Source organism: Vipera ursinii (genome assembly GCF_947247035.1).
Source record: "Vipera ursinii genome assembly, chromosome: 15".
Taxonomy (NCBI): Eukaryota; Metazoa; Chordata; class Lepidosauria; order Squamata; family Viperidae; genus Vipera; species Vipera ursinii.
In genome coordinates this window covers 2,138,148-2,149,905 of record NC_139528.1, presented here as the reverse complement: position 1 = coordinate 2,149,905, position 11,758 = coordinate 2,138,148, and the positions used below count along the sequence as shown (strand labels likewise).

The window sequence follows — 11,758 nt, the reverse complement described above, 5'->3', positions numbered from 1 at the left end:
AATTCCCAGCACCAGCCAATCAGCTTCCGCTACGTCTACTGAAGCACCCGCCCTCAACCCCTTCCGTCCAATCGGCGTCCAAGGCGGCGCCTTTTGAAAAGCGGCGGTTCGGAAGGCTAAGGCAGGAGGGGAGAAAACAAAACCCGAGAAAGGGGCGCATGCGCAGTGACGGCGGGCACTTCCCCCTTCCCGTCCTCCTCCAGCAGGCGCCGGCGAGCGCGGGGATTCGGACGCCGCGGGGGCCGCCGGGAAACGCGGAGCAGCGCCCGGAGGGAGCGAGCCAGAGGCCGCCGGCCGCCCCGCGATCGCCTTCCCGATCATGACGCACAAGCAGATCTACTATTCGGACAAATACGACGACGAGGAGTTCGAATACCGGTGAGAAGGGGCGGAGCCTGGCGTGAGGGGCAGGCGCGGGGAGGCGGGGCCTGGAGGTTTCAGCGACGACGACACGTGAGGGGCGGGGCTTACATAAGGGGAGGCCGGGGCTCCTCCCACGTCGGGGCGGGGCTGGAGGTAGGTGGAGCCTCTGATTTGTTTTTCTGTTATTTTTTTAATGTATATTTTTGCCTTTTTCTTTCATTTTTTTTATTTTTAATCAACCAATTGAAATGCAGACTCTCCCCCCCCAAAAAAAGCAAAAGCAACGCTTTACAATAAACAACCCCACCAAAAAAATATTAAAAGGTTAAAAAAGTGCATTAAAAAATAATATATTGTATTTTTAGCCTTTTTAACAGAAAAAAATAAGGGAGAAAAAAATGCTAATTTTGCACGCCTCCCGGAAATATCCGATAAATTTAAACAAATTAGATAGTTTATCGAATTTTAATCCTGATATCGCTTTATTGATGGGAGGGATAAAAAAAACCACCCTGCTTCAACTCTTTGGAAAGTCTTCTAGGAAACTGTAAAATCCTTTTTGTCCTTCTAAAAAAAAAGAAAAGAAAAAAAAACAGCCGTCGTCTGTTTGGCAATGATCTGGACTCCATCTCCTATGGTTCCCAGCCTTTGGCTGAGGCTGATGGGAGTGGGGGCATGAGAACCCCAACAGCAAGTCAGACTGAGATTGTACGGGATTGGGGGCGGGAGGGCTTATCGAGAATCCAAAGAGGCAGCAGTGAAGAGGTGATGGGCAAGTTTGGTGGGATGACTACAACTCCCATCACTCTGTATACGGGCTTTTCCTTTCCCCCTCTTGGACCCCAGTGGGACTTTGTAGCTAGGATGTTTGCTGACCTCTTGCTCCTTCTCTTCCCCCCCCCCCATGGCTCCTCTTGCAGGCACGTCATGCTGCCCAAGGACATCGCCAAGTTGGTCCCCAAGACCCACCTCATGTCCGAGTCGGAGTGGCGGAACCTGGGGGTCCAGCAGAGCCAGGGCTGGGTCCACTACATGATCCACGAACCAGGTAGGGTGGCAGCTGCTGAAAAACCCATCTGGGCGTTGGGTCTAGAGGTCTCTGCCAAGTTGTCAATTTCGAGCGTCAGCGGTCCGTTTCAGGCGTCGGAGATCAGCCGGTCCTGAGGTTAAAAAAAAAAATCCTTGGCTTTGAAAGCTTTCAGAAAAGAGATGGCCATTGAGTGACTTGAATCATCCGTTAAGGTGCCAGTTTGGTCGAGTGGTTAAGGCACCAGCCTAGAAACCAGGAGACGGTGAGTTCTAGTCCCGCCTTAGGCATGAAAGCCGGCTGGGTGACTTTGGGCCAATCAGCAGGAGACGGTGAGTTCTAGTTCCGCCTTAGGCATGAAAGCCGGCTGGGTGACTTTGGGCCAATCACCAGGAGACGGTGAGTTCTAGTCCCACCTTAGGCAAGAAAGACGGCTGGGTGACTTTGGGCCAATCACCAGGGGACGGTGAGTTCTAGTCCCGCCTTAGGCAAAAAAGCTAACTGGGTGACTTTGAACCAATCACCAGGAGACAGAGAGTTCTAGTAGAAATACAAATAAATGCAGTTCAAATACAGTACAACTAAAATAAAAATAAACAAATTATTCCAGGCTTGGCTTTGCCCAGCAGGACGTGATTCTGGATCACTCCGTCATTCAGGATCTGGTTATTTCCTGAATCTTCCCTGCCTAAAAAAACTGAAGAGAGAGAAATGCAAAAAAAAAAAAAATCCATTTTTTCCCCTTCTACAGAGCCACACATCTTGCTGTTCCGAAGGCCGTTGCCAAAGAAAATAGAAAAATGAAAGACGTCAGAGTCCTCTTCTACGTTTTCGATAAAAGCACCTTTTCGGAGAACAGCTGGTTCTTTTTATCTCCATTTTAAAATTCCAAGAAATATTTTTAAGATGCCGGTCCAGAAAACAACGCTCGACATAACCAACAGTGCACCCAAGAAAGAAAAAAAAAAGGGTTTTCCCTCCAGTATTTTACCTGGCCAAAGCAATCTTCAAAAAACTACAATCTTGACTATTTTTAATGCTTTTTTTTATAATGGCTTGGTTTGCCCAAGGGGGCCCAAATTATTTGTTTGTTTTTTTAAAAAAAATCTCTGGTCTTGCAAAACTTGGTTCTGCTGTGCCGTTCTTAAAATGTGTGCTTACTTTTTTAACCTTATTTTTCAACTTCTGCTTTGGGGCTTTAAAAAGTTAGTCTGGGTATGATTGTTCTTTGGCCTTTATAAATAAAGGGTCACCACGTTAAGTATCATTTCTGCCTTTGTGAAACCCAAATCAGTCACAGTTTTTTGTGCTGTTTAAACAACTCGTGCTTGTAATTCCGACCTTGGAATAAGTTGGTGGAAGGGGAAATCCTGTCCAAATTATGAGAAAGTAATAAACCTGTTGATGTAACTACACTGAGTTCAAATAACAATTTGAGTGGCACCGGTGCAAAGGTTTGAAGTCCATTCTGGACTTTAAACTTTGACCAAGTTGATATCTATCTAATCAATAAATAAACACAGGCAATATTTAGGCTTTTGCTTCAATGGACAAATCCAGCAACTTTGTGTAGTTACATCCATGTTGTTACCCCGATTTATAGTCAGTATATAACCTGTTCAAGGAACATTCTGTACATATTTTTTTTTAAAAAAACCTACCAGGTCAAGGAAGCCAAATTCTTTCTCCTTGTTTACCTTGTGCTTACCTCTGTTTTTAAGCTTTCTTTCTGGGCCTTTTTTATAAAAAAAATTGCAAAGCTTTATTAATGGAAATGCTTTCTGTTACTCCTGTTACACTGGAACACATTTTCCTAAAATATTGTTTTAACTGCAGTTTAATTGCCTTGTGTGTTTATTACATTGCCTGGGGATAGGGATGGTTTTAAAAAGCAGGGTGTAAGCGGCTAAAATCATCATGATTAATAGTTGAGTTTTCTTTGACCAACCAGGAAGAGATTTCCTGAGCTGATCCAAATAAAGATTGTTTATATGAGGTTTGGATCTGTTTTATTTTTGCCAATCAACCGAATGTAGGCGAATGGAGATTACGTTTCCAATCCTTAAATTCAGGGTAGTTTAAACAATGCGTATGTATAATAAGTAAGGACATGGTGGCTGAGTGGGTTAGGACACTGAGCTTGTCGATCAGATGGTCGGCAGTTTGGCGGGTCGAATCCCGAGTGCCGCGTAGCAGAGTGAGCGCCTGTTACTTGTCCCAGCTTCTGCCAACCTAGCAGTTCGAAAGCACGTAAAAATGCAAGTAGAAAAATAGGGACCGCTCCGGTGGGAAGGGAACGGCGTTCCGTGCGCCTAGTCATGCCGGCCACATGACCACGGAGACGTCCTCGGACAAGCGCTGGCTCTTCGGCTTTGAAACGGAGATGAGCACCGGCCCCTAGAGTTGGAAACGACTAGCACGCATGTGCGGGGGAACCTTTACCTTTTAGTATGTATAATAATATTGTATATATCGTTGTGAGTCTAATGTAAATAATATTGTTTATGTATATCCTCACATATGCAACCCAGGGCAAAAGACCAGCCTTCATGGCAGATTTAGGATTTTAAAATAGCACAGCATAAAAGGAAAGATGGATGGGGAGGGAAAAGGAATTTTTTTTCTCTTTTTTTTTTTGATTGGACCCACAAGCAATTTGTTTCCGCAAACTCAGTGTTTAAAACAGAAATAATAATTTCCAACATTGCACATAATTCAAGAAGTGGGTGGTTTGGGTCACTCAGCCAAATGTCTCAATGATTTAAACAAAAAAAGGGGAATAGAATCCAAAGGGCAACAGCCTCGCAAACAAGTTTGCCTGCGTACAAGGAAGTGCCTGGAGGCATGATGGGAAATGTAGTTTCCCGGGGCCTAGAGCGTCGCTCTCCGCCACGCCACCCGCGCTCCTTCCTCTTCCCGCCCCTTTTCCGCTAGACCAATAGGACGCGAGGCAAGCGAAGCTCTCAGGAAGCAGCAGCCAATGGGCGGGCGGGGTTCCCCAGCAGTTGTTTGGACAAGGCTTGGGTAAGTCGAAAAGGCGAGCAAGCGGGGGGGTGGGTGGGAGAAGCCGTGGGAATTTTCCGGGTCTTGCTTGAAATGGTATCTCCCACCCTGGAGGCTTTGCAAAAGGGGCTCCTGAGCATGGGCAGAGCGCCTCCCTCCCGGAAGCACGTCCCCCGAGCATGTGCAGAGTGTGAAAGACCCGCGGAAGTGAAGGCTTTCTCTCTCTAATTCAGGGGTCTTCAAACTTGGCCCTTTTATGACTTGTGGACTTCAACTCCCAGAGTCCCTCAGGCTGAGGAATTCTGGGAGTTGAAGTCCACAAGTCATAAAAGGGCCAAGTTTGAAGACCCCTGCTCTAATTATAGGATGGGTCCTGGTCTTGAAAAGTAGTCCCTGGGAGGCTGGATTTCATTGATTAATTCCCAATCAATGAAATGGATGGAAGCCAATCAGTATTATTCCATTTTAATTTTACAGGGCAGAGAGTGCCCGAATCTAGGGCACGTTAGGTAACTTGCTGCTTGCAAAGCGAGAAAAATAATAATCCTCATAACGTAGAAACTTCCTGCCACAAGAAAACAATCTCCCAAAGTTTGTTTTTATAAGATGATGATGATGATGATGATGATGATGATGATGATGATGATCCTTGGTACTCTTTGGGCTGGGTTTTCTTGCAGACGTTTCATAACCCAACTAGGTAACATCATCAGTGATAGGGTATTTGCAGCAAAAAAAAAACATCCCCATCCCTTCTAGCACTGATGATGTTACCTAGTTGGGTCATGAAACGTCTGCAAGAAAACCACCCCACTCAGAGACCACCATGGACCCCTCATTTCAACCCTGAGCTACAAATATTCTCCTTTATTGGAAATAATAACAACAATCCTGCAAGAGATAAATAAATAAAATCCGGCAACCGAGGGGTTTGTAACAGACATATTAATTTCTTGGGGGGGGGGCATTGTAGGTAACGCAGCTTCAGAAACTCCCACCTCCCCAAGCTACATTTAGAACTGGCAGCTTCCAAGGGCCGGTCGCTCCTGCGCTGGGATCGTTATCTCCGCAGGAACGTTGTGCAAGCCGGAGGGCCCCGGGGGTGTCTGCAAGCGATGGCGACCCAAGTAGATGGGGGAACTTCGAGAAACAGAGGGGGCAGCCCCCAACCTGCCCCCGTGACTGCCGGCATCATTGTCATCGGAGATGAGATTTTAAAGGTATGTGAGCCTTCCCACATTGGTGTATACTGAGGTCCTTCTGCTTGAGCCGGAGGCTGGACTAGAAGACCTCCAAAGTCCCTTCCAGCTTCTATTCTATTCTATTCTAGATTAGATTAAAATATTCTGAAGAATGGATTTAGCAACTGGGATCTTCTTTGGCGGAAGAGCATCTGTCTAATAAAATCTTTTTTTTTTCCTTTTCTTGTTTTCAGGGATACACGCAAGACACCAATTCTTTCTTCATGTGCCGCAAACTCCGTTCGCTGGGGGTGAAGGTGGCCAGGATCTCGGTGGTGCCTGACGAGGTGGAGGCCATAGCCGCCGAGGTCAAATTGTTCGCCAACAGCTTCACTTACGTCTTGACGTCGGGCGGAATTGGCCCCACTCACGACGACGTCACCTTTGAAGCGGTCGCCAAAGCCTTCGGGGAAAAAATCCACCCCCACCCAGAGATGGTGGAACTGGTTAAGAAATTCTTTGGCAAGCAGTCCAAGCCAGAAAGCTCAAATATGAAGCTGGCTTGCGTCCCTGAATCGTCTCTGCTCAATTACGGGGTGGACGAGAAGACGGGACGCACCTTCCCGTATCCGCTGATCAGCGTCCAGAATGTCTACATTTTCCCTGGCATCCCCTCGTTGATGAAACGGGCCCTGGATGGTCTCGGACACCTTTTCCGAAATGAGAAGACCCACTTTTACACCCGGGAGATCTACGTGAACGTTGAAGAAACTCGGATCGCTTCGGCGCTGAGCGAAGCCAACGCCAAATTCTGGCCTCGCACTAACCTGGGCTCGTATCCCAACTGGGTCAGCAACTACCACCGGGTGAAGCTGATCTTAGACTCGGATTCGGAGGCTGATCTGGACGAGGTGCACGCTTTCCTGATGGAGAACTTGCCCCGAGGGGTGGTGGTGCCCTTGATAGCCGACCCCGTCTCCCGAGCTGCTACGGATGTCTACGGATTAGCCGAATCCGGTAGGTACCCTTTATCTGCCGTACGGATGCTTCTTGAGCCCGTTTAGTACCCCTATCCGCCATATGGATGCCTCTTGAGCCGCATCTTGAGCTGCGCTGCTTCAGGATGAATTTTCCAGTCTCTATCGCTGTCATAAGTTGAGGACTATTTGCATAGGTCAGCTGTCCAGGAGATTTCTGGCCTGGTCAGTCAATGATTTAGCTCCCCTTGTCCCCTTCTTTCTCCCCTGCAGGTTCTCCTCTTGGCCAGAAGGTGGCAGCATCGCTCAGGACCATAGAGGAAAGCTTGGATAGCTACAGTCTTTCCAAAATCTGCGTTGGCTTTAACGGAGGGAAGGATTGCACCGCCCTGTTGCACCTTTGCTACGCTGCTGTGCAGAGGTGGCGCCCTTTCTCTGCTTTCAATACTTCAGGATAGAGCTGGGTGGGACCTCGGAGGTCTTCTAGTCCATCCCCCTGCTGAAGCAGGAGAGCCTGTACCGTTTTAGACAAATGGTTGTCTTCTCTCTCCTTAAAAACCTCCAGTCTTGGAACAGTCACCACTTCTGGTGGCAGGCTGTTCCACCGGTTAATTGTCCTCACTGTGTTAGGAAGTTTATCCTTAATTCCAGATTGCTTCTCTTGTTGATTACTTCTGGAGAATAAATTAACACACACACACACACACACACACACACCCAGTACTCTTTATATTGCTTTAGGCTCTTTATACTGCTTTGGCAAGCTCAAGCAGTCACACACAACCAGCCTCTAATATAGCCACAATTTTTTAAAAAAATTCAGTATGCTTTAAAAAGAAGATGCTCATTTCTAGTCCTCATTGTTGACGTCAGGCCTATATTGCCTTGTAAAGCTGCCAAGTTCAGTCTTGCTGGCGGTTAATCCAGGAGGTTAAATGCCAGCACATTGACTTACCACCATTTGTTCTGTGACCAAAGGCGCTGAAAAAAGTGACTTAACGGCCGTTTTAGCGTCGGTCACATGATCAAAATTCAGAGGCTCGGCAACCGGGTCGTATTTATGACGGTTTGCAGCATCCCGGGGTCTCGTGATCCACCTTTTGTGACCTTCTGATAAGCAAAATGGATGCAGAAGCCAGATTCACTTAAACAATTATGTGATTCGCTTAGCGACCTGCCCTCTCTACACAATTTGGTCTGTAGGCCTGGTGGATTAACATCCCCAAACCCTTGGGGACAATGGGTGTTGTTGTCAAGCACAACTGATCCACAGCTGGGCCCAAATTACAACTCCCATCTACAGATAGTCCTCAACTGAACGACCATTCATTCAGCGACACTCCAAGTGAGTTGTGAGAGTCAAGCTGGCTCATGAAAGAAGCTGTTGCTAATTCTTCCCTTTTATATATTTGCTTCTCCACAGACGATATCCAGAGAAGCTGGAGCAGCTGCAAACTCTTTATATCCGCACGGTTCTTCCCTTCCCAGAGATGGAAGAATTTATTCAAGATACGGCTCAGCGGTAAGGACCAATTTCTTCCTTTCCAGGCACCTCTTGATAGTGCCTTGAATTTCACCCCCACCCAGAGCCAGCTGGCTAAAAAAAAAACCAGTACAAAAGTGATTTGTGCCAGCCACTTTCTCTCAGCCCCGGGGAGGAGGCAATGGCAAACCTCTTCTGGAAAACAAAAGCCAAAAACAGACAGACAGGACCCATCCAAGCAGTGTCCGAGAATCAGAGGCATTTCAGATAAATGGACCATGGATCCCATCCACTGGCTCTAGGGAGCCAGCCAATCCCAGGGTGGGGAGCAGATTCGAAAGACGGCTTCGTGCGGAATTTGGAGATTTCTCGCTTGAATCTCCCTGCGATTCTTCCTGCAGGTACAACCTGCGCATTTGCGTGGTTCCCGGGAACATCAAGGAGGCCCTGGGGATCCTGAAGAGTCAGCAGCCGGATCTGGAAGCCGTTTTGATGGGCACCCGCCGGACGGACCCCTATTCCTGCACCCTCAAGCCTTTCAGTATGACGGACCCGGAATGGCCGCAGTTTATGCGAGTCAGCCCTCTGCTGGTGAGTCCCGCACAGACCTCGTTTGGGGATGCTTGTCAAATCAAATATTTATTGCAGATAAGTCCTCGACTTACGAAACAGGTCGTTACGTGCCCGGCATCAGGAAAAAAAGGAAATTAGGATCGTGTTTAACACTTACAACCGTCGCAGCCTCCCCGCGGTCACAGGGTCAAAATTCGGATGTATTTTGACAACTGACTCGTACTTATGAGTCATAAACACCCCCCCTCACCCACCCACCCCCCGTGTTAATTTTTCTTGCTAAAACAGGCTTGGTTGGTTCTTGGGAGGTGTGACTTTTGTATAGGTGTCTCTGTGTGTGTCAAATATCCCTTAATTCTCTTTTTTTTCCTCTCCCTCTTTTCTCAGGACTGGACGTACCATGATATATGGAGTTTCCTTCGCAGCCTTTACATCCCCTACTGCATTCTGTACGACAAGGGGTAGGTGCAACGAATTTTTATCATATGTGTGTGTGTGTTAAATGTTTGTTAAGCATTCAGAATACACTTGCTTAATCCCAGACATGGGACAAATCTTATTTCCTGTTTCAGCTTTATATATATATATATATCTATATATATCTATATATATCTATATATATCTATATCTATATCTATCTATCTATCTATCTATCTATCTATCTATCTATCTATGTATGTATGTGTGTGTGTGTGTGTGTGTATAATTATTGATTTTTATAGAGTTAGGGTTAGGATTTTTTAAAATAACATTCTTAATATTTAGCAAACAGCATGTTGTCAGGGTTCACGTAATTAAAAAAACAATGAATAATAATTATCGTAAGCAATATGTTAATCACTCAAGTGTCTTCTTCTTACTAATATATATACAGTATATTCAGTGTTACATATCACGTTCCTTTCCCTCTAACTCGTTTTTCTAGCCATTGATAAAAATTATCCCATGCTCTAAGTCTTCTTTCTCTTTTATCTTCAATGTCAAATTTAATATCGAATTTTTATCTTATGGGGGGGGATGTGTTTACGGGTGTATTTGTGCTAGGGAATATTCGAGATTTAAAAGGCCAGACATGTTTAAAATTTGGGGGGTAGGGGGAAAAGGAGAGAGAAAAAAGTGACTCGTGTGATCAAAATTCAGACACTTGGCAACTGTCTCGCATTCACAACGGTCCCAGTGTCCCGGGTTCAAGTGATCCCCGTTTGTGATTTTCCCTTACTTAACAACTGCATTGATTCCCTTACCATCCGTGGCAAAGAAGGTTGTAAAGTGGGGCAAAACTCACTTAGCAACGGCTTCGCTTAGCAACAGAAATTCCTATGGTCGTAAGCCAAGGACTGCCCATATGATAATGTGTTGTTTTGTTTTTGTTTGTCTGGCTTCGCATTTCGGCAGCTACACCTCGCTGGGTAGCACGACCAACACGCAAAAAAACCAGGCGTTGCGTTACACAGACCCACAAGGCCGGGAGTGCTACCGGCCGGCTTACGAGTTGGAAGACGAAGCAGAAGAACGCCTCTCCCGCCATTGAACCTCGATCGCTCCTGTAGCCAACAATGCTGGTTTAAGCAAGACCCTTCCCATCCTCCAGAAAAGGAACGTAGTTTCAAAGCAGGCTTGTTAGTGTCATAAGATGGAATTCATGGCTGACGGCCGTTCTGGGGTTTGTCTAGTCCTGTTGGCATCTGTCAGACTGATCTTACACGGCAAGTATATTGGTTCTCTGACCTTGTCCGGTTTTTGTGCTGGAATAAAAAACGGGTTTTTTCCCCCAATTCTCACCCACGTTCCCCTGTCCTCATTTTACTGTGATTGAGGAAAGTCAAAGGGATTGTTGTTGTTGTTGTTATTCCTCACACAGTCAGCCTCTCAAGTCCTTACCAGATAGGCAGATCTGGATAATAATGATGATGATGTTGGAACCTTGGAGGTCATCTAGTCCAACCCCCTGCTCAGGCAGGAAACCCTAGTGCAATCAAAATTGACAAAAACAGCAGATTAAAAAAGTGTGTCAAAATATAAAACACGAGCAGAGCAGGGGGTTGTTTTAAAAAAAAAAAAAAACGCACCATACCAGCGGCGGCATAAAATGATGTCCGAAAATCAAATGACGTCCCAAGCGGTTACTCAAACCTACAGCTGATACCTAGGGCCGAAGGGGTGATTTGAATTCGTAACCGGAGCCAAAGAGCCGCCACCCAGAGAGCAGCTTTTGGCTCAGTCAAAAGTTGCCAAGTTTTCAGATGGCTGGAGACTTCCCCAGCCCAGCCCAGCCTGGGGGTGGGATGGGGGGTGGGGGGGGGTGTTCTTTCCCACCACCCGCCGGGCGGAAGGCAGAGCAGAGCCTCCCCGTCCAAGAGCAGTCTACCTGGGTCAGGCAGCGCAGGCAATTTTAACGGGCTGGCTGGGCGGCTGTTGGAAACAGGATGCCGGGCTTCCTTTGAGCTTCTCCGCGGGGGCTGTTTAACTCTCTTTCGGGGCCCCCCCCTCACCTCCTTCCCCAATCATTCCCCCCCCCCCCCCTTCCCCTGGCAAAGCCGCTTCCCCATTCCTGACTCCGGCGTCGCGGCTTCTGGGCCCCCGCTTTTTTTCTCTGCAAGCAGTTTCCTGCTTCTCTTGATAAAAGATGCCGTCCCTCCTCCAGCCCAGCGCAGCCCGACTGGGGCCGGCGCCAGGGGTCACCGCGTGGCCAGCACTCCCCCTCGGGCTGCTAAGGACCGAGCCAGGCTGGGGAGTCCCTCCCCACTTCCCTCTCCTCCTGCCCACCCCCCCCCCCCCCCAAGAGCCAGCTTTCTCCGGGCGGGGGCTCAGAGCAGAGCTGGGTGGGTGACACTCCGTGCGTTTTGGAGAGCCTGGGCGCAATTGCGCACGGAGGGGAAGGGCAATTCCCTTTGGCAATTGAGGGAGGAGGGCGCTGATCTGGCTGGGAGGGGGGGGGAAGCTAAGGCGAAATCCACCCCCCCACCCCCCCACCTTGCCTTGTTGGCGCCAAGCTCCGCTGGCTGGGTCCTGGGATGGCGAGTAGCGCGGCGCCAGCGCAATCTCTCCTATCTCTCTCTTGGGGAAGTTGGAAGAGGAAGCCAAGAAGATAGCGCGGGTCGCAGCGGCGGAGCGGACGCCCTGGCTGCTTAAAGGGACAGCCTTCCTGAAC

At 47.9% G+C, this 11,758-nt stretch overlaps 2 protein-coding genes across 2 annotated transcripts; both read left to right on the top strand.

Moving 5' to 3' along the window:
- Window positions 1-180: 180 nt before the first annotated feature.
- Window positions 181-3,385, top strand: CKS1B (CDC28 protein kinase regulatory subunit 1B). Its single transcript, XM_083374556.1, has 3 exons — window positions 181-378; window positions 1,284-1,411; window positions 2,142-3,385. The coding sequence occupies exons 1-3, from the start codon at window positions 320-322 to the stop codon at window positions 2,192-2,194; spliced, it is 240 nt and encodes a 79-aa protein (XP_083230682.1). The 5' UTR covers window positions 181-319; the 3' UTR covers window positions 2,195-3,385.
- A 1,969-nt stretch (window positions 3,386-5,354) lies between these two features.
- On the top strand, window positions 5,355-10,388 carry FLAD1 (flavin adenine dinucleotide synthetase 1). The gene is made up of 7 exons (XM_083374504.1): window positions 5,355-5,613; window positions 5,829-6,591; window positions 6,825-6,972; window positions 7,975-8,073; window positions 8,436-8,625; window positions 8,995-9,068; window positions 10,003-10,388. The coding sequence occupies exons 1-7, from the start codon at window positions 5,509-5,511 to the stop codon at window positions 10,136-10,138; spliced, it is 1,515 nt and encodes a 504-aa protein (XP_083230630.1). The 5' UTR covers window positions 5,355-5,508; the 3' UTR covers window positions 10,139-10,388.
- The last annotated feature ends 1,370 nt before the right edge of the window (window positions 10,389-11,758 follow it).